Here is a 22,385-nt window from a genome sequence, read left to right as displayed (position 1 = left end):
ATTTCTCTGCAGAGTGTCAGACAGATAAACAGACAGCTCTACATTTACAATACCTTGTATTTTCCCATCAGTCTTTCCTCTTCATCCCCCTCATCATCCTCGCCACTTGCTCTGCCTTTATACAGCGGGAAGATCTGCAGCCAGTCTTGAAACTGACGGAACTCTGACTCCAGATCACCTCCATACAGCTGAACACACATAAAAACAAAGACATATCTGTGTGTGTCAACATTCATGATTCAGACTGTTAGGAAAATTATGTTCTGAATAAAGTGAAACTAGAAGTCATAGTGGGTCTACTTGGTTCCTCGTCCCTCGGGCCCTGGTCCCAATTACATTCTGTCTAATCAGGTCTAGTAGGGTCCCATTGTATAGCGGCTAGCCTCAGGTCTGTGTGTCATTATGTTCAATACCCAAGTGGATGAAAGAGGGCTGTGTCTGTTGACCACTTGATTATTCCTAATTGTCCCTGGGTCCTCTTGGACCAACTCATGAAAAATACTGTTTGGGTCTTTATCAGGTAGGTGTTTCACTGTCTTCTCCAGGTAATTTCTAACCTTGTCTATGTGTCATTTGTTGCAGGGCAAGTAGTGTACAGAGTATCCATCAGCTTGTTCGCTGAAACATCTACCTGCAGCTGGAAAGACCATAAATGAAAGTGCTGAGACTAAACCACACAGAAAATGTGCTGTCAGACCATAACTAGGAGCTAAGAGAGTTTAAAACGCTCTGTAGAGCTGCAGAGTTGGTCACAATTCTCTCTTTGTTGGGATGCCTTGGTAGCTTAGCGCACATGCTGGATAACCACATGGTCGATTTGATCCATTTGATTCCAGCTGTCAATCTTTGTTGCATATCAGACCGCTTTCGCTTTCCTATCTGTCTCTCACTGGTGAAAAAAATGCCCCAAAAATAATCCAAAACAAAATTTTTCTCTTAGTTCAAAACAACCGGAGACACGTTCACATTACACAGCAGATTCAATGTTTGCACTGTTGACGTCAGTACTGCCTTGACTGACAGACTGGACTGTCAGCTGTCAATCACAGTGACCTCACACCTTTAGTGTGGCAATCATCTTTCGTTTGGGAGGCTCAGTCTCCTCCACCTCATCTTCCTCATCCTCCTCTTCAATGTTCGCCATAGTCAGATTCCCTCCATCTGAACAAACAGAAAACAACAACAAAAAGCTCTGAACATGTTTTTGGTTTCTCTCATTATGTTTTACTGCATGACTCACAAGTCTTGAGGTGGAAACAGACAACTCCTCAAGTGTACTACTGTAGTGTACTTTTACTTTTGTATTTGTGTTCCTGGTTTGGGGCTTTTAGTTCCAATGATGTGAAATCTTAACACAGAATACAATGATATTCCAGAGCTGTATTCCACTTTCAACATGACAATGTACACAGCTAGATCCACAAAGAAATGGTTTTCCCAGTTTGGTGTGAAAGAACTTGACCTGCCTGCACAAAGCCCTGACTTCAACTCTATCCAACACTTTTGAAATGAATAGGAACATTGAGTATATGCCAGGATTTATCATCCAACATCAGTGACCTCACTGATGCTCTTAAGGCCAAAAGGGAGCAAATCCCTGCCGCCAGGTTTTAAAGTTAAAGCTTTCTTAGAAGAGTGCAGGCTGTTATACCATTGCAGCAGATTGATGTCTTTGGCTTTTTTAATTATATGTTCAGCTACAGTATAACACGTGGCTGCAGTGATCCCATATATATCCACATACTTTCTACTTTCACACTGTTTCTGAAAAGCTGCCCTCAGACTGACAATGCGAAGAAGGTAGGAAAATGACTTTATCTGTAGAGAGACGTTGGGTTTTTTCATTCTCCTCAATACATTCACAGTTTTATAACAGCAGCATCAAGTGGACATTAGTGGAACTGCAGTTGAACACACTTCAGCGTTGACATCAATGCTCAGCTGCTGATTGGAAACAGCCATATTTGTTGTTGCTCTACTATAATTTGAATAATGAATAATTGTGTATAAATCGACAAGTATGGCAAAATACACATTATCATGACTGAAATAACAAAGTTTAAACTGTACCTGTCTCTGCTTGTTCCTCTATCTCCTCCTGTTCAGCAGCCTGCAGACAGTCAATCCATCAGACATGATGCATAAAGACCGATTTATCAATTCATGTGGTTATTCTCTTATTTAAAGCTGAAATGTGTAACTTAACACATATTTGTTGTGAAGAAAGTCTGGAGGGTAGACTTATTTATATCCTTTATTTTCTTAATGTATTTGTGTCTTTTTTCTGTTAGTTTCTATAATCCAACATAAATGTGTCCCCTTATTTAAAGGTGTTCTCCAGTGATTTAGTTTTGCACTTGGATGAATTTCTTGGACTTGTGAGAGACAGACTCAAAATGAGTCTAAGCAGCAGAGGCAGGTAAATCAGTGTCTCACCTTTCTCTCCAGCTCCTCTAATGAAGCATAGTATTTGGACCACCAATCCAATTCCTCCTTCTCAGGGGGCTCCTCCTCTAGCTCCTCCCCCTTCTCCAGCAGCTTCCTCAGAGGACCCTGAGGGAGCAAAATGTAAACATCAGCTCGTTCTTTAATTCTTTACGGGTGAACTCTGGTTTAATTTGGACAGTTTTGGCTTTCTGTTTTTAACACAGGGAAGAGAAAGAGGAGGAGTTTAACATACGCACTTTAACTAGCTTGAGGGGGTTGATGGGAATCTTTGACTGCTTAATTGACAGGCTGCTGAGTCCCATATTCTTCACTGACGTCAGAGGGTTGATATTTTTCGTTTTCTGGCTCACTGGAGAGAGACAAAGAGAAACTGTGTCCATAAAAACTTCACAACAAGTCCCACAGAGCATAACTGTGAGAAACATCCAATCACAAAGCTTCAGACTCGGCTGTTGAGCAGGTAATGGTGGGTAAATTTATGGATTAATCTTTGCATAACTTATTAGATGAAGTCGGAAATTTGAATCACTTCACAATTGTAACTGACTAATTACTCGACTCCTCCCCCAGACAAAAATTGTCCAATCAAAGCACGACAGCCATAATTAGGCACGGCAGGCCTGTCGAGCACAAGTCGCTAATGCTAGCATGCCTGTTTAACAAGCACACTATTGTCAGAAATAAGTGAGCATAATTTCAACGCATTGTGGTTTGAACGCACTGCAACTTAAGAAAACATGTACTAACAGACAAATCAAAACCAAATTCAGAAAAAAATTAGAGGGCACTAAAAAGTGATGAACACTGTAGGAGAGCGTATTTATGCAACCACAGTCCATCTGTCATCACTGATGACCTGAACCTGGTTGCTTTTACTGATTTATGGTAATATTCCCACATTTTTTTAAAAATTCCTTGAAATGTGCCTTAATTTTAAATTTTAAAAAATGTCTTACAAACTTTCTTTGAATCTGTGTGCTCAGGTAAACAACATTACAGTACAAGTAAGATATTTTCTCAATTTTTTTGAGTTTATCTATTTACATGTATTTTCTTAAAATGCAATGTGCTGAGCTCTCAGTATCACTGTCCAAATGGCATTTCATTAGTTAACATTATTTTGTGGGGTTCCAGGTTATGTTAAAAAAAAAAAAAAAAAAAAAGTCTGACAGCTGGGTAACACTATATTTATGTTTGACCAAGTTTACCTGCAGGTCCTCATCTTTATCCTCAAGACTTTTCCCTTGTACAATTGAAAAATCTATTTTAAAACTATGAAAATGTAAGAATATTTACTACACTACTAGAGCTAATTAGCTATCCTGCAGTACAAGAACATTGGGACCTAGCTTTAGCTTCAGTGCTTTTGCATCATTAGGCAATGATATTACCCATGCAGCAAGGTAGTGTATAAATAGATAGTATAAATATAGTGTGTAAAGACCCTTTTGCAGGTTTTAAACAAATCAGTGAAACATTTTGTCCAACAAACCAACTCACAGGGCTAACATTTATTAGCTAGCTAGCTGCAGTGACAGTTGTCGCTTCAGCAATCACAATCAGTAGTCTGAGAAGAGTCTGCCAAAAATTGTCGACCAAAACTTACCAAGATTGGTAAATCTGCCACTGTATGCACTATGTGAAAGCTTGACAGGCAGACAGTAACTAAGGGGGGCAGGGCTTAGTAAATGGTCAATTAAAACATTCAGGAAATACATCCATAGTACCTTTCTGAATGTTACAAAATGTATCAAAACAAATAACTCTAACCATTTGGTAGACGGTACTACTATGAATGCTACCTTCATTTCTTCTTTCATAGCTCTTACCCCTTGGATTTGGCTCTTCCTCTTCCTCCTCTCGCTCCCCCCCAAGCTCAGGTGGGGCATAATCCATGAGACTCTGGACCACATGGGTCCCAACAAGAGCGAACCGACCAAATGCCCGCTGCTCCACCACGAATAATGCCAGAGGAGGGTGGAGGTAGGTCTGCTCTGGCAGCTCCTGATAGGAAGAGGAAACATGAAAAGAAAGGAGGATGATAGCCATGTTTCTAGTCCGTATGCATGCAATGGATACACCAGGTATGGCCTCCAAATTCAGTGAAAGAAGGTTGCATTTCTTTTGGCCAGATCAGCGGACCTTGGCAGTCACAACTAATGTCAGTAACCATGAAAAATGACAGAAACTGACCACATCGATATAGCCGACCAACTCTGTGAAGTTAGGATGAGTCTTGAAGTTCTCGATCTCTTCAGAATCCAGCTGTTGTCCTGCACACTCAATCCTCACCAGGGGACGAGACACCTCAAACAGCTCCACCCGCTTCAGCTCCCGCAGACCCCAGAACAGCACCTAGACACACAAAAATATGCAGGTAGCATCCTGTAGGACTCAGTTACTTCATAGATGCCCCAACACATCAGCATCAACAACAGCATGTGTGTGAGACCTCAATCCTGAAGGTCTTCAGAATAGGTCGGACTCCTTCTGGGATGATGTAACACTTCTGGTCCTCCAGGTAAGTCAGCTCCTGAGGGTTCACACTGCTGGGAAGGCAGGGCTACAGGGGGTGTAATAATATTCTAGTTCACTATCGAGAATTCATTCTTGCATAGTTTTTTGTGTTTTTGTTGGAGGAAAATTATGGTTTATTACAGCTCTTTTGGTGTCTTTGTCCATCTTTTCTATCAGAATCAAGTATTCTCGTATCTAGCTTGTATAGGCTGCTATTAAGTTCTATCATCCAAAAACGAGATATCTGTTTTGTCTGTCACACAGATGACACCACGCTCTGCTTCACTTCACATTTTGGGTCCCTCAATCTGAGTGTCAACTGCAAGGGAAAGAAAAGAAAAGCTGTGTCCTCAGCAGAAGTGGTAGGAGAAGCCTTGTGAGTGAATGACAGCACCACAAGTCCTTGTGTAAAGGGGGAAGAGGAGGAGACCTAGGATTGAACTGTTATCAGGCTGGCTCCTATCTATGTCACCTGGTTTCAGGTTGGTTCTGCCGGCCTTGCTGTTGGTGATGTCACAGTACTCCCAGGTCTCAGCTTCAAACAATTGTTATTGTAACAGAAATGATGGACAACACTACTAGACCTGAGATGTAATAGACATTGATTAAGTGACTGATTGTCAGGTGTCACCTCTCCAAACCCAGAGTAGTCCAGCTCGATAAGCTCAAAGGCAGCCAACAGCTCACCAGCGGGGGCCCTCCCCAGGCTGATTTCATCGAAACGGAGGCGAGGCTTCTGGTAAAACTGCTCCACTATTTTAAACTCCGGCTCGGCAAAGGCTCGACCCAGAGGTATTGGACTACCCTGCACACGCGCGCACACACACACACACACACACACACACACACACACACACACACACACACAGTGTTATGTCATCACTTCCTCAATATGTCAATATGTACAGACAGAAGTAGAAAGTGCATGATGTTAAGAACATCAGTGTTACCATGGGGTTGTGGCTGTAGAAGTTGATGATGATGAGGGGTGGGTCTTGTTGGAGCTCCTCCCTCGTTCCCTCCAGCAGAACTCTGTCAAACAACAAACTCTCACACCAGGCTGGAGAGAGAGTGTCAGACAACACCTGAACGTGCACACACACACACACGCACACACACACACACGCGCGCACACACACACACAGAGGGTGTGTTAAAGGGACACAATTTTACAAATGAAGTTCAGTTAACTGGTCATGGTTGGCATTACTCAGCATGTGAAAACAGGTGTATGTTATCTTTTGCGAGCAAGGAGACTACAAATCTACAACAGAAAGCCTGCATACTAACTGGAGGTGGTGAGTTTGAAAGACATGGGTGTTTGCCAGACAGGAAGGGTCTAAAGAAAGACACTATCAAGTTGCATCATGGGAAATGTACAATCCAGTGATTTGGAGCTTGGCACTAGCAATTAAAAGTCAGGATGTCTCGGCTCCTGCTGCACATACCATTATTATGGAATTTATGGACTGAATCAATGGAGACCTGATCAATTTTAATTTATACTACAGTCACAGAACATCCTTCTTTCTGATTGGAGGGCCTTGTATTCTCCTAAACAAGCTAAATTTTACTGTAAAAGAGACAAATCCTTGTATTTTGATGTGCTACTAAACCATGGCGACTTCAGGAAACAGCTGAAAGAGTGATTTGTTCTGTAGATTTCATGGAGCAGGTCAATGCATTTGAATTGTGACAATTTGAAATCAGTGTGCTCATTGAATCAACAATTATAACCTTTAAACCAGTGGGACAGCTGTACCTACCCTGGTGACCTGGCACTGTGTAGAGAAGAGGACTTTGGCAAAGGGATTTGATAGGCCATTATTTTCAGCAGCCATCAAGCTACGCCCCTGGTACAGGTGACATCGTAGCTGGAAGTATCTGCTATCTGCAATAAGAGAGAGAGAAAGCAAGAGAGGTCTGCCTTCATCTGACCAGAACAGACAGTTTGCTGAGTCCAGGTATAGCTTTGTGGTTAAGAGGTCCAAATAAAACTAGTCACAGGCCTTTTATTTTGAAGGACCAGCTTTTCTCCAGCTGACTCACCCTGGCAGGACAGACTGTAAGGAATTTTCCTCCTCCCCAGGGGGACCGGCCTCCTCTGCTCCTCCTCCTTCTCCTCCTCTTCTTCATAAACTGGCAGAAACTCCTCTGGCAAGCCCATGATGGCTTCTTTGCTGTACTTGGCCAGACCAAGCCACAGGTACACCTCCAGCTTCGCAAAGATCTCACTTGTTGAACCTCCTGGAGACTGGAAAGTCAAACAGACAGAACCATAAGCGTCATCCATGATTTTAAAGACAGGATAGCGCACAGGATCAATGATTTCAGAGACTGAAAAGGATGCATCACTTCTGTCATTGTTGAGTTTAGAGATAGAACTGCAAACATCACTGATGATTTTAAAGGTAGAACAGCAAACATCAATGGTTTTATTGACAGAACTGGTTGATGATCATTACTGATTTTAGAAACACAACAGCTAGGGCCACCAATGATTTTATATTGTACAGACAGATGTCAGTGTTAAAATGGTTACCCTCATGTAGAGGGTGGAGATTCTGCCACTGTCCTGCCCCCTCTGCTCCTCCACCAGAGAGAAGAGGATGGAGTAGACAGGAATCCTGACATAGGCCAATCGCTTGCTTCCACTCAGTAACCATAGAAACACATCCGGGATGGTAATCTGGGGCTGGAGAGAGTGTGGATGCGAGGAATGGGGGGGTGTCAGACCTCAGACATACTGTACAAATTGCAACTGTTGACGTCTTTGTGACCTAGAGTGACCAATCTATGGCCTCTGACCTCTTTTGCCAGCAGGCGGAGTTTCTTGAGAAGTTTCCTGATATCCATCAAACGTTGTTTGGTTGTCCGCCTGGTGACCCTCCGCCTGACCCTCACTGCGTGTCTGGCCAGTAAGATCTGGAGACACAAATTTAGTCAGACAGACAGGAAGACAGTCAGACAAAGAGGCACAGATAGGCAGGTAGATGGGGACAGGTAGAAAGGCAAACAGGTAGAATGAAAGCCAAGTGAGAACACACTCACCAAATTCTTCTTGATAAACTCCTTCCTGCGTCTGTCCAAGTTGTTGGGACGAGACTGAGACCCCCTGTCTGAGAAAGCACTAAACTGTCTGCAGAGAGGCAGACAGGGAAAAATCAAATCAAAGAAAATATATTCTAATCAAAACTTCTGAGGGAGGAAACTTACTTGCAGGACGCCACCAGCTCCAGTAGCACCTCCAACAAACGCTCCTTGGCGTTACTCCTAGGCCTCCTTAAGAGACACTCCACCTCATCAAGACCAATCTCCTAAAAATAATGGGGAGCAGAGGAGAGGGTGAACTGTGACCACAGTTTAAAAGTTATCTGTGATGCACATCATGGAAATTAAAGACCACTCGACTCTCACCAGCCTGTCGGCCATCTTGCTGAGCCAGTTAGCCTGATAGAGACGAAAACTGTGATCTTCAAACTGAGTCCAGACAAACAGACAAGGTTTCTGTTTCATAAAGGGGGGATGGAGAGGAATACACTGGAATGACCTGAGAGACAGACAGGTAGAGACACAGGCAGTCAAGCAGACAGACAGTAAATGCAGTGTTTGTGAGTTACTGTTGTGCCAGAAGTTATTCCTCTGAGATCGGCCTCATTATAATGGTAAATGGTAAATGTATTGCATTTATATAGCACTTTCACTCAAAGCACTTTCTAATCTGCCTCCACACTCACATACTGAATGCAGCAAGCTACCATGCAAGACACTAGTCGAACTATCAGAAGAGTTAGTGTGTCGCTCAAGGACACTTCACCATGTCAACACACCAGGATTGAACTGCTAAAACTGTGAAAAGAAACTACTGGAAGACTCAATATACTTGTTGAGCAGTAGTAGAGTGGTTTATGTGTCCCTGTGGCCATGGGAGTTGTGTTGATGTGGGCGATACTTCCTGGCAGGTAAGGCTGATTGGTGCCAGGCAGGAAGTCAGACTAAGTGTAATTCAAGAACATCTATAAATCAGGATCTTGAGGATAAAGTATCTGGACTACATAGATAGGGATTTGTACTGCATCCCGTGAGAGCCTGAGACATTGAAACTGAGTGGTTCAAAGCAGGAAGGGGAGACAGGCCTTAGCACTTGGAGGGAAGAGGCTGAGTTGAAAGACCTGGAGGAAGTGTTACCATGGCAAGGTGTCTCAAGGGCAGTATCTGTCCAATCTGACCTGAAAAGCTTTTGGGATCATCAAGAGGCAGCTGGAAGATGAGGCTGGGGTGAAAGATGTCTAGGCTCTTGCATTTGGCCATCTGCCACTATGAAATTGGATGTGTAGTAGTTTTTGGTGTAGGTGCAGTGGTTATTTACCTGTCGTACTCGGTGGGCTGGGGTCTCATAGCAGCAGACACAGATCTGTTCTCAGGTTCGGGACTCAGCACCTCCTCTCTGTCGAGCTCATCTTCTGACTCCAGCAGACCCTGCACCTCCTCATTTAGATCCTCCCTGCTCCTCCTCAGCTCCTCTCTACTCTGGCTCTTCTTGGATCTCCCTACCTCAACTGCCTTCCCATAATTCCCTGCAAGGGAACAGATGCAGAACAGCTGATGGAGTTCAAGAGTTTGATGTTGGAAATAAAAGTCCACATCTGAACCCCAGGTAGCCAAATGGTGCAGTTCAGCAGTGGCCTTAATCAAGCATCAGGTGCTAACTCAGGCACACAGCAGGCCCAAATGCACTAACTAGACTTCATTTTTAATCATAATTAGCCACAATCCACTACCCAAAGACTGAGCCAACCCCCAAGTGGTGGCAATGTTTTGTAAAGAACCAGCTCACATTTGGTCCTCCAGTGTTTCCTTCTCACAATAGTCATAAGTTTGTCTTGCTATCAATTTAAAGATTTTTATTTTTAGGTCTAATCTCAATGATGTTGTGATGAAGGTTGAATTCCAACTGCTCCCACCAATATGCCATAAATTTCCTGCATGCATTAACAGCAGCTAGCTTATTATAAGTGCAAGCATGATACACAGCAAGAATGGTCACACTTTCCTCTCCTAACTCATTTGAAAGAGAAGGTGACATTTTTTTGTGAATGGCTGACTGAAGGTCTGAATACCCTGTTAGACTGTGTCTAAGTGAGAAGCTGCAGCCGTTTCTACAAAGTTATCATACCGGAGAGATCAAGCTCTGCACAATTATGAATGGTGGGAAACAACATTTCAATTGCATTACTGGAAAATAGTATAACAGTCCTTCAGCCATACAGATTAGAACTGAAAAGAATGGTCTATGAATTGATTAGACTCTCTGCAGAAAATCTACATTTTTTTGATCATAAATTAATGCTTCACATAATTTTCAGAGAAAAAATGTCAGACATTCTTCAGTCCAAGCTTGTGGGGGTTTCCTGCTTTCCTTTGTCTTATGGAAGAGTAAATATCTTTAACTTTTGCACTGTTAGTTGGACATTTGAAGATGTTACTTTAGGATCTGGGAATTTGTGATGATCACTTTTGTTTGACCTGATTAATTAATTTATTGAGAAAATAATCTGTAGATTTATCGAGAGTGAAAATAACTGTTTTAGTTGTTAGTAGTAGCCTCAGTGCAGATGTGTCTGTAAGGCAACAACTGCACATAAAACAGACTGCTTACCTATGGAGAGTTCAAAGGTTAACGGTCTGGTTCCCACAGATGGGTCCAGCATAGTGACTTCAAACAAAGAAGCGAATAACAGAAACTCCTCCTTCTCTCCTAGGAAACCCTGAGAAGTAAAAATGGGAAAAAAATTAGTTATTCATTCTAAAATATTGGATATCACAGGCACATCCAAGATGATGGTGATGATATTGGTGGTGACAGCATTGACCTCAGGGAGTGGGTGGGTCTCCTCAACCTCTACGGTAACAGCCTCTGGTACCTCAACTCCTGCATCTCCTGAGTCGTCCGCCAATCTGCTGGCAGCTGGAGATGCTACGGCAACAGCAAGTAAACAAATATTAAATTATGAATAAACTATAAATTCATGTAGAGGTCTCCAACCTAGAAGTCCCAAAAAAGGCCCATAGCTGTCCTATGTCAGTCTGAGATGTATAATCAGGACCAACTGTTCCTGATGACAGGATTTCTCTACATTTACATTTTTACTGTAGCGTAGCATCATTTAATTGTTTCAGCATCCAACGCTTACCTGTGCGACAAACCATTTGAAAACCAAAAGTGAAAACTCTTGAGACTGCAGTTTGAATAAACTCATTGAGAAATCCTACTTTATGTGTCATTTTTGCTGGAGCAAGGCCAGTTTCCCCACTGCTTACAGTCTGTGTGCTAAGATAGGCTAAATACATCCTGAATCCGTCCCTATATTGAACACTCAGAGATTCAGAGATTAAACAGACATCCATATTTTTATCCGCCTGTGGAGAAGATGGAGAACAGGATGATTTCACAAGACGTTGGAATGTACTGTCTGTCTGTCTCACTTTCAGAAGAAATTCTGCTTTCTGCTTTTTAAAAACTGGTTCTCCTTTCTGTTTCACCTACATTGTTATACGATAATAGGAAACAACATTGTCTCCTTTAAAGGTGAGTTTTTCATTTCTCCTGCTTCTCATCAGTAGACTGACCTTCCTTCTTCTCCGTCATCTTGCTCTTCTTCCTCAGTCCTAGCTTCCCCAGTGCTCCTTTTGCCTTTGGGGACACAAAAAGTCACATAAGAGTCAGTGAGGTCATAGGAGATTTGACAAGGTGATTGGAGAATTGCAATAGCTAACAGCTAACGACAGCCTGACAGCAATTAAAGATGCAACAGGAAATAGCTGCTGCTGTTAAAAGACCATTGTAGCATATACTGTGATGTTTTGAGTGTTCATAAGGCTCAACTTTTACAAAAAACAGGAAGGAAAAGGTACCTTTCCCAAGACAATTGAGTTTGTATCCGTGGTGACGCCGGACAAGGAGTAAACCTCTACAGAGAGAGCAAGGAGGATTCGTCCGCGGTAAAAGATTCCTTCACCCAGACCCTGGTTCAAAGCCTGGACAAGAGAGATGGTTAGTCCAGTTCAGTCTGGATTGGTTTTTTTAGTCTGTTCTAATCCTGCATATAATTTAAGGTAGGTTGAAAAGATCACTGCAGAGCAGATTTACAAGCAGTGCCCACATAAAGCCTGGTTCTGCTCAAGGTCTCTGCCTGTTAAAAGGGAGTTTTTCCTAGCGACTGTTGCCATGTTACAATATCATAAAGTGTGAAGTCTAGATTTGCTCTGTATGTTTCGGTGTTATATAAATAAAATTTACTTGACTAGCTCAGTATAAAGACTGGCTGGCTTGGCTCTATCCAAAAGTAAAAAAAGAAAAAACAACTATTGGTACCTTTAAATCTCACTAATTAACCAGTATTATCTTAGTTATTTCATTCATACAAAAATGGAGGGTTAGTGGTTGTATGAGGGGTTATGTGCTGCACTATTTCTTGGCTGGATGCAGTGGTTTCCTGGAGTCTCCATTCGTCTGCTGATAACTGTAACGACATGCCTTTACTTTTAATTAGTGTGCTTCAGAGGTGTTGGCAGACAGATTTTGTTAAACTTTCCAGACAGCCAGGCTTGTTGTCTCCTCTGTTTCCAATCTTGATGCAATGCTAAGCTAACCAGCTGCTGGCTGCAGCCTTATTTTACCGTACAGACTTGAGAACGGTATCAATCTTATCTTCTCATATAGCTCTCAGAAAAAAACAAATACGTTTATTTCCCAAAATGTCAAATTATTGAAATGTCAGGTTTGATTTGGGTGTGTCTGGTTTACCTGGTGAATATCTCCAAGGGTGGAGTTCTGAGGAGAACCGTAAAGGTTAACCCAACATGGACCAAAGGTGGGGTTAAACCCTGCAGACAGTCAGATATTTTCCTGTTACAACAGATTCTCAAATAAAAGCTGGTATTGAAATAATGGCACAAACAAGACTGGTGTCTATTAAATGCTCAAAGCGTAGATTTATAATGCAGACATGTAATGTGCACACATCATTTCTACAGCACCAATTCCAAAAATACAGACCTGTCTCTAATAGAGACCTGTGTCAGAAAAAGACCTGGACCTCTGCAGGTGAAGTCGGTGGATTACCATTAAAGTAGAAATTATTGTGTATTGTATCATTGTAAGCCGCGGGTCATACCGTTCCTGGTGGGATCAGAAATCTGCTGCAGGTCCAGGAAGTGCGTTGCCAGGGCGATGTCTCCCATCTTGGCGTCATCAAGAATCTGGACTCGGATTCGTTGAGACAGAGGAGGAAACTGCTCAATGAAAGAAATCTCCTCGTTCCAAACTGGAGAGCTGGTGGTGCTGGCGACTGACGTCTCCCCCTGCATAGGCACACAGACGCACACACAAACGCAGTGCGATTGGAGAATTTCAGATTCAGCGACTCCTAGGTGTAGCATCTAAAGACAATTAGCATTTTTCAGTCAAAATATTTTCAAGACCTTTGGAACCAGAGGAACTGGTTTGGACCAGTCAGTGATGTCCAGCCCTGCAAGCTCAACCCCAAAAGTTTCTGAACCATAAGACAACCTGACTCCTCCAGAGTATGGTCTTTTTTTGGTACCTGGAACTAAATTTAGTCCCTGGATCCTCCTGTTGAAGTGCAGGTTGAGTTACTGAGTTCCTCAAAAGGTTCTTGGTGCTATACCCTTCAGGAGAATAGACATAACAAAACGTGTATTCACACGTCTGAGTACCTGTTGACCAGCGAAGGTCACCTGTACATAGGGATCAATGAAGACCACCCGGTCAGTGACCTTTGACATCTTGGCCATTAGCCCTGACCCCATGGTGGGCAGGCCCTCGGCCCTGTAGACCCGGACACGGAACCGAGCCCATGGACGCTCAGAAGTTATACCACGAGGAAGCAGCAGGTTCCTGCAAGAAAATCACAGTGTTAGAACTCAGTCGCTTTGGCTATTCATAAGTTCAAACTTGGCCTCAATAGTTTTTACTAAATTCACAGGGCTGGAGGGTGGGCAGGTGGCCCACACCTCATTTATCTCAGGATGCCAACCATCTTAATCAGGTCATGCCAACTCATGACAACCATCTGATTTTGGTTTTCATCCCTCGTTAAATGCTGTGTAGTTGTGTTTTGTGAGATTCAAAGTGATCATAGTAATGACGACGATTCATATGACAATGCTTTACAATATTCACAGTGTTGTTACTGACTTTTCTATATCCCCTCTGGCTTCTGACGAGGAGGTTGGTGGCAGACTGGGCATGCTCAGAGCGTCTCCCTTCATCAGCACATTGAGACTGGCCTTGACGTAACCCTTGACCCCTGACCTGGTGTCTGCTGGATCGGTGAGCGGAGCCCACTTCTGGTAGAAGCGGTGGTCTGCAGATGCAGAGGGGTCAGAGGTCAGTGAGTATTGCAATATTTTGATTAGCATGCTGCAGTGTGAGCAGTACTGGTACCTGGCTGGTTGTACACAGTGGCGATGTCAATCTTAAAGGTACCTATGTGGGTCATGAGGAAGGCCAGGGTCCGCCTGTGGAACACCTGAGAGGAGGAGACATTAAAGGTGTTCACTTTGGCCATGCCCAGGTCTCTCACTGTGGTAACAGCAGCAGAAACAGAAGAAAAACAACAACTAAAAACCAAACCATGGGACTGACCGTTATCTCTATGACTTTATCAAAGAGGATCTGTGGATACTCCTGAAACTCAAACTGGAAATTCTGAAAGAGAAGAAGAGGTAAACAGCTACACAGTATTGTCTTTCACACTATATTCTACTTCATTCTACTGTACTGTACTGTACAGTAATACAGTACAGTATTCTGCTGTACTCCTCTCTGCTGTACCTCATTGTAGAAAGGGCAGTTGGTGGATTTCTGTGTGGCTGTGTGTTTTTTCTGATTTCCCACTTTGATGAAAACTGCGGGGTTGATGTTCACTCCAACCAGCTTCTGAGCCTCCAGGATGTTCACATTCACCTGCACGTGCACGCACGCACACACACACACACGCACACACACACACACACACACACACACACACACACACACACACACACACACACACACACACCTAAGTGATGTAAACATTTCTTCTGAATGGCTGGGAGGTCTGTCTGCTGAACGAACCCTCACCACCGTGCACATATCAGTGGAACAGTGCCCGTGGACTGGCACACAGAGTGATTCATATCAGGCTGCTGGAAAAGAGATTCTGGCTGATCATCAGGCATCAGATTCACGAGAAGCAATGCAGATTATGTCCCAGTAGTGGAAAAGTAGTCCAGCATCTTTACTCTTGCAAGAATACTGGAGGGTTCATGGGAGTTTGCCCGTGTTTTGTGGACTTGGAGAAGGTTTGACTCTGACCATGTCCCTCTGGCTGTGTTGTAAGGATGCATCAGGAGCACAGTGTGCTAGAAGTTCTGCTACCAGCCATACTAAGTTTGTGTAACCAGAGTGAGGCACTGAGCACAAGGAAGTGATAGATCCAAACACAGAAGACATCAACGTGTTCTTGATTTTGGAGTTCATTAGGCTGGCCTGTCATAAGTGCTGCAAATGCAGTCCTCTAAAAACTGTGTCTACATTTGAATTTACCATTGGTCCAAAATGATTTACAACAGTGTAAGGTACAGTATGTAGAGAGGTAACACAGTATCTTCATCACAGTCACCACTGTAATTCCCCCTCACAGTTTACCTGATAAGCACTCAAGAGTGAACAGATGATTGAACCTACCTGGAAGCTCTGGACTCTGGGGGTCGCCGCAGCAACACTTCTGGACATCGGCCTGCAACGACTACACACACACACACACACACACACACACACACACACACACACACACACACACACACACACACACACACACACACACACACACATTGCTGACAGCAGGTCAGTATTAAAGCACCCAGATAAGTTAACAGAAGGAGGTAACCAGACCTCAGCAGAGGAGTGAAGATGATGTTGGAAGTCACTAAGTCCATCTGGTCATCGTCATAATCATCGTCATCTTCATTGTCATCCCCAGTTTGGACCAGGCTCCGCCCCAGACGCCGAGCCTCTTTATCCAGCTGACCTGGGCGAGTGACAGTCTGCTGACTGACAGGAGAGAGAGCGAGAGGGCTAAACAGTTTCCCAAAATACTGTGTGTGCTTGTTTCGATTTGATAGAGGGGTGGGGTTTAGAGGGGTGGAGTTTATGAAGCGCTTGACAAAAACGTGTTTGACTGGAGGTGGGGTCTGCCACTACACGTTGGCACCATTGATGTTGGTCAACGTGACTGTCTGCTGTGTCTGAGGGAGCGCTGACGTTACAGCTTTATGCAAGATTTGATTGGCTGTGTCAAAATAAAGTCTCTAGATACATAGACACAAAAAAGGGGGCACCACAACGAGGTCAGAAAATATTAAATTAAAAAAGATATTATATCGATTTTGTTTTGAACATATATGTCCTTCAGCAAAAAATATTGTCATCACATGACCAAAGCACATGACAAGAAGAGGATGTATATGAGGGGGAATCAAAGGTCTGATGATTGATGGGCGTTCGGTCCAGTACTTAAATATGTCCGATATTTTGACATTATCTTTTCATTGAGACATCAGTATTCTGTATTTCTCCAGTTAAGACGGTCAGTGTGTGAGTCATGGACATTCTCACCTTTCAGGGTCATTAAATCCGTCGTTCCTGATGACCAGACTCGATCTGAGGATGAAGGAAGACGAGACACAAAATGACACTGGATGATCATTTTCTCTTTTCTGTTAGAGCTCGACTAACAGTTTCCTCCTGCTCCCAGTCTTTGTGTTAAGCTGGGCTAAATGTGTCCCGGGGCTGCTTTCACAAAGACAGACGACAGTACTCAGTCTGAGTTTTTTCAGACTAAGGCTGAGTAGAAAAGGTGATGTGGATGTGATCTTACTCATCTTCATCTTCAACTCCCAGGAAGTCGAGTCCCTCCCAGCCTCCTGCTGTTCCCTCCAGTGGATGATACTGAATATCCAACTCTATATAGATCTACAGGGAGAGAGAGACACAGTGAGATCTACCAACACCAGGGATCTTTTGTAAAACAGTGTGTGTGTGTGAGAGTGTGTGTGTCCATACATCAGTCAGGCTGTAGTTGGCATCAGTGATCGGTTCCCGTAGCAACAGTCTCCCAGCAGTAACAACATGCTGAAGACTGACAACCAGCTTACCAAGCAGTCTACGCACACACACACACACACACACACACACACACACACACACACACACACACACACACACACACACACACACACACACACACACACACGCACACATTCATTTTAAGTATGATTAATACAAAAACAATGCGTGTTTGTGTGTATATTATGTGTGTGTGTGTGTGTGTGTGTGTGTGTGTTTGTGTGTGTGTGTGTGTGTGTGTGTGTGTGTGTTTGTGTGTGTGTTACCTGTTGGAGAAAAATTTACTGCAGTTGTAAACACTGATGGACAAAACTTCTTCTTTGATCACTTTACCATAGTGAGGCCAGCGGAAATGCTGCGTGCACACACAAACACACAGACACAGACACACACACACACACACACACACACACACACACTCACACACACACACACACACACACAAAAAAAACAAGTGAAAGCTCAAACTTCATGAATTAGTTTAGTGCTGAAGTTCTTTCTGAAGCTCTGGAAACAGTATGAGTCACAAGATGATCTGCATTAAATGTTCAGCTGTGCCTGAGCTTTCAGCCACATCTCACAGCCTTCCTCAGCAATCGGAGACGGCTCAAGGGTCATGACCTTAGAACACTTGACTGCAGGTGGTCATGTATGACCACCACATGTGGGGGGAGACGGTAACAAACATGGTCCCTGGTGTCGGATGTGAGTGTCCTCCCTGATCTTTTTCTCCTGTCTGCAATGTGAAATTTAACTGAGTTCAAAGTAAATGAACACACATTGGGATCAATTTGAGTGCCTCACTCAATGATATTTCACAGCCAGGGATCAACCCACCAACCCACCACGCTACCGCAGACACAGCTGCTGTATTAACATTGATATCAGGCCCACAGCTGACTTCTGTTTACAGCGAAGAAAGACTGAAACCAGAGCACGAAGGACTGTGACTGTCCTGACACGTTTTTCTATCATTCATCATCATGTGCTAGATTCAGGCACACACACACAGAAAAACACCTGGTCACACCTGAAGAGCAAATGCAGCCTGAATCAGTGACTGCACAGAGAAATAGAACTAATATAACTCAGATACTCTGGGTTCACTGCTGTTTTCACGTCATACTGAAGCTCCTGTAATTACATTATCTCACTGGTCAGCAGTGTGTGTGTGTCGACAGACATGTGGTGACATAGTGAAGCGGATGGAGGCTTCATTTCAACAAATGAGAGTCTTCTGATCATTGAGCCAAATGTGTTTGCTTCTGATCACAAGGGAGAAATGTTTCATGCTGTCATGGCAAATCCTCAAAATCACATTGAATATTTGCAGCACCTGTCCAGCCCAACCACACAGCCTTAGTCAACAGTTCGTTGTGCTGTTCACTTCATGCGTCTGAACAGGGATGGCTCATCCAGTCAGGCTACCGTCGTGGCTCTACAGACATTCAAGATCCCCCGAGGATGAATCTTACTGACTTTGGTGATCTTCTGACTTTACCTGTGGCACCAGGAAGCAGCAGTTTTCTCTTATCCAGTGAAATATCATCCTTTTCAGGATGAATTGTAGTGACTGTGATGATCCCTCCACTTTTCATCTACCGTAGTCTCGCTCCATATTTACTATATAGTGCACTATATTTACTGTCTGCCATGTTTTGATTGTCTAAAGTGTGAAATTCATGTTTTATACGGCACCTAGAAAATCCTCACAATGAAAGTGTCTGGATTCTCAATATACTGCTCATTTTAGAGTCATCTACTGACTGTCTGTTATACAGGGAGTAACGAGTGAAGAAGGGAAGCCTGTCCACACAGGAGACGTTTCAGCTGTGATTCCACAATTCAGGTCAAATTTCTTCCATTTCAGGCGTAAATACCGTGAGTGTGTGTCCTGTGTAAACACTGTGGATTGAAGCTGCTGCTTTTGCTACGTCTCGACATTGACTAAGGGTCAACAGCCAAGCCAGCTGCTATGTGAGGCTGCTCAGCAGCGTTTTTTTCAGCTACATAAATGCTAATGCTAATACCTGTGTTATGTAAAATGTTATTATTAAAGAACGAATTCTTTATTTTTGTTTGTATTTCTCCTTCACCGGGCACAGCAGAAACAGAATCATGTCAGCTGTAGGTGTGTGTGTGCTGAAGGAGTGGTTGTGTGTGAGTGTGTGTGTTCTGTAGGAGGGGTACACTTTCCTATCAGCCCCATTAAAATAGTTTCAATCTGAGGCAGACAAACAACCGTAGCTACCCACTGTAACACAGACACACACACGTGTTTTCATCACTTGTGGGGACTTTACATACACTTCTGTTCAATCATTTAGGTTTTATGTTATGGGACTTGCATTTTGTCCTCATAAGGAAGGCGAGTCCCCACAATGTATAAACACACATACAAGTCCCCACAATGTGGTAATGTGTGATACAAACGCACACACACACACACACACACACACAGTAAGCAAATTTGATGACGGTCATGTGATCTGAAATCTCAGCAGCTCATCGTCCTGAAGTCCATCAGTAAAGTCAGAAGGTCGGTGAACTCCTCAGAGCTGAACGTGTGTAAAAACTTTAAGGTGACGGTTTCTCCCATTCACTTCAACGCAGCAGTCTCATGACAGCATCGTCGAGTGGACATTACAGGAGCAGACAACATCAACGCCCTGTTCTCTGTTCTGATTGGTCTGAATGTGTCCACAGTGGACAGATCACATACGTGACGCAGTTTACTGACCTCGTTGAAGATAGCCAAGTTCTCACACTGCAGGACTCTGGTTTTATGGGTGAAACCTGGAGGACGGACGGACGGACGGACGGACGGACAGACAGACAGACAGACAGACAGACAGACAGACAGACAGGCAGACAGGCAGACAGGCAGGCAGGCAGGCAGGCAGGCAGGCAGACAGACAGACAGACAGGTAATTATAGCAAAGTGCTGGTGTTCCAGACTTTGTTCATTATCTTCACTGCAGATTAAACTGAATACAAACACACTTTAAAACAGGGAGGATTTCAGTACAGGTGACTGTCAAAATAACTCTTTTAAATACATGCTTCTGCATTACTCAAGTTAATGTCCTTATTAATTGTATTACTCTCAATGTAATTCTAATATTGTGTGTTTAATTCCACTTATTTGTTCCTTGTGTGGAAATGAAATAAAATCAACAAAAGATATGAGCTCAGAGCCGTGTGCTCGTATTTGCATGTCTTCTTTAACCAAGCCTGTCTGAGCTCTGGTTAAACTTCACACACAGGTTCACATTTTTTAAAGTCTGCCTTCAAACAATATGAGCGCTGCAACAGTTTTTGCTTCCTGTAGTCATAACTCCTGTTCACGCTGTCATCAACACATCTCTCCCTAACATGCTTCCAGTGGAATTGACAGTCCTTATTCTGACTCGTTTCACTTGATGTTGAAACAGGAAAGACACTCAAAACCCTCCCATGTACAAGTTTTAGGAATTTTAAAGAACTTTCTGTTTTATGCTACTTTACACTTTCACATTAAACAAAACATGTGAAGAGCTGAAACAGCGACTCATTACCCAACAGGTTATACAACATTAAAGAAGTACTCACTCATCCATGTATCAATAATAGTAACGGAACACTTTGCTGCTAATGCTACTGTAGTTTTATTGAAGTATATTTTTGATAGTATGGTTTTTACAGTGAAATATTTCTACTTCTAAAGGATCTGAAAACCTCTTACACACACGCCAACCTGTCAAAAGTGGAAGCTCACTATTGTCTAAACTATCATTGTATGCTTTTGTATTAAGGAGAATAAGTGAATGTACTAACGACAGAGTAGTCCACATACTTCTGGCCGTACAGTGTATACAGTATCTATATAACATGAGGATACAGGCAGGCGAGTGTGTTACTAACCTCTGAAGGTGAGTTCAACCTTTCTGTCAGATCGTCCAGGCAGGTTGGAGATCCTCTTCAGATTCACAGTGATGGACATGATGGTCCTAATACCTGACACACCTGTTCACCTGTCTACATCCTGTCTCTCTGAACTTGTGTGCTCTTTTCTGTCTTGTCTCTTCAGCAGTTGGAAACAAACTACTGCCGTGTTTGTGTTTTCTGTCCAACAGGGAGATGGGAGGTACCTGGTGTGTGTGTGTGTGTATAACTGTACATTAAGAGTTGTTAAAGTGTGTGTGTCTGTTAGGGCAGGTCCTCTCTACTGTTTGAAAAAGCAAATAGAGTTGCTCAACTAGTTTCCTCCTTAGAATACACACACACACACACACACACACACACACACACACACACACACACACACACACACACACACACACACACACACACACACACACACACACACACTAGATTTTCATCACTTTTAGGGACATTACATAGACTTACACTAATTTCCTGGAGACTAACCGGAACCAAAGTCTAAAATCTAATGATTTACATTATGGGGACCTGTATTTTGTCCCCACAAGTACGGCAAGTCCCCACAATGTGACTGTGTAAACGGATTAAAGCTGCAGTAGGTAAGAGAGCAGACTTAGCCTGAAAATTTGAACCAACACACGTTCCACGTCACTCCCCCTCCCTCTCAGCTGCATTCACGCCCTGCTTTCAAGCCCCTCCTCCCTGCGGCATCTGCGCGGCTGCCGTGACAACCAGTAACGTTAGCCTTAGCATTGGAAATGAGCTAACTCTGCCAAGCCGCTACATCACAGTCGCTAACATACTGTACGTGCTGCGGAGTGTTACTGTAACAATCACCATATTAGCTTTCTGGTCATTTGTCGTCTTAGCCGTAGCTGTTAGCTGTTGTTGGCAGTGGCGGTATGGGCAGTTTCTCCTTTGTGATTGGCTGTTGCTCCACCATAGCTTTCACTAGCCTCCTGACGTCGCTCACCGAGGCGTTTGACTGAGTGTCAGCTGGCAGCATGAGTGGAGGGAGGGGGCGGTTCATAGCATGTATGAGTAGTGATTGACAGATGTCAGGCACTCCCTCAGACGTTCCTCTGGCTCTGATTGGTTGTTTCGTGTCGGGCGCGGCTGGATTAATGCAAATCGCAGTAGGTGGGACCAATGGAGCCGTTTTTTTTCACAGATTACATGTTTCATGTACTGCTGTCTGGGCATGGGACAGTTTTAGCAAATATGACAAAAAAATATATATATACTTTTATACAAGTTACATACTGCTGCTTTAATGTGCCCACAATGTGAGTAACACATGCGC

General features: G+C 43.4%; 1 protein-coding gene across 1 annotated transcript in view; it reads right to left on the bottom strand.

Moving 5' to 3' along the window:
• fer1l4 (fer-1 like family member 4) overlaps nt 1–21,254 on the bottom strand; it is a 28,279-nt gene extending 7,025 nt beyond the window's left edge. Inside the window, exons 1-37 of the mRNA XM_070959864.1 lie at nt 21,062–21,254; nt 19,899–19,954; nt 17,425–17,513; nt 17,096–17,195; nt 16,911–17,005; nt 16,649–16,693; nt 15,926–16,084; nt 15,719–15,779; nt 14,825–14,956; nt 14,636–14,698; nt 14,435–14,519; nt 14,186–14,354; nt 13,705–13,885; nt 13,143–13,329; nt 12,773–12,852; nt 11,881–12,003; nt 11,596–11,659; nt 10,839–10,942; nt 10,625–10,733; nt 9,335–9,542; nt 8,383–8,515; nt 8,182–8,282; nt 8,017–8,104; nt 7,774–7,890; nt 7,508–7,660; nt 7,015–7,219; nt 6,732–6,856; nt 5,916–6,050; nt 5,597–5,770; nt 4,901–5,011; nt 4,642–4,803; nt 4,278–4,452; nt 2,685–2,797; nt 2,437–2,553; nt 2,071–2,110; nt 1,061–1,161; nt 54–188 (exon numbers count right to left, since the gene is read on the bottom strand). Of these exons, the coding sequence (XP_070815965.1) occupies nt 54–188; nt 1,061–1,161; nt 2,071–2,110; nt 2,437–2,553; nt 2,685–2,797; nt 4,278–4,452; nt 4,642–4,803; nt 4,901–5,011; nt 5,597–5,770; nt 5,916–6,050; nt 6,732–6,856; nt 7,015–7,219; nt 7,508–7,660; nt 7,774–7,890; nt 8,017–8,104; nt 8,182–8,282; nt 8,383–8,515; nt 9,335–9,542; nt 10,625–10,733; nt 10,839–10,942; nt 11,596–11,659; nt 11,881–12,003; nt 12,773–12,852; nt 13,143–13,329; nt 13,705–13,885; nt 14,186–14,354; nt 14,435–14,519; nt 14,636–14,698; nt 14,825–14,956; nt 15,719–15,779; nt 15,926–16,084; nt 16,649–16,693; nt 16,911–17,005; nt 17,096–17,195; nt 17,425–17,513; nt 19,899–19,954; nt 21,062–21,140 (4,374 nt within the window). The 5' untranslated portion in view covers nt 21,141–21,254. The remainder of the gene's footprint in view (nt 1–53; nt 189–1,060; nt 1,162–2,070; nt 2,111–2,436; nt 2,554–2,684; nt 2,798–4,277; nt 4,453–4,641; nt 4,804–4,900; nt 5,012–5,596; nt 5,771–5,915; nt 6,051–6,731; nt 6,857–7,014; nt 7,220–7,507; nt 7,661–7,773; nt 7,891–8,016; nt 8,105–8,181; nt 8,283–8,382; nt 8,516–9,334; nt 9,543–10,624; nt 10,734–10,838; nt 10,943–11,595; nt 11,660–11,880; nt 12,004–12,772; nt 12,853–13,142; nt 13,330–13,704; nt 13,886–14,185; nt 14,355–14,434; nt 14,520–14,635; nt 14,699–14,824; nt 14,957–15,718; nt 15,780–15,925; nt 16,085–16,648; nt 16,694–16,910; nt 17,006–17,095; nt 17,196–17,424; nt 17,514–19,898; nt 19,955–21,061) is intronic.
• Between the last annotated feature and the right edge of the window lie 1,131 nt (nt 21,255–22,385).

This window comes from Chaetodon trifascialis, chromosome 3 (assembly GCF_039877785.1).
Source record: "Chaetodon trifascialis isolate fChaTrf1 chromosome 3, fChaTrf1.hap1, whole genome shotgun sequence".
Classification (NCBI taxonomy): domain Eukaryota; kingdom Metazoa; phylum Chordata; class Actinopteri; order Chaetodontiformes; family Chaetodontidae; genus Chaetodon; species Chaetodon trifascialis.
The sequence above is the reverse complement of the archived record's forward strand: the minus strand, read 5'-3'. Positions and strand labels throughout refer to the sequence as shown.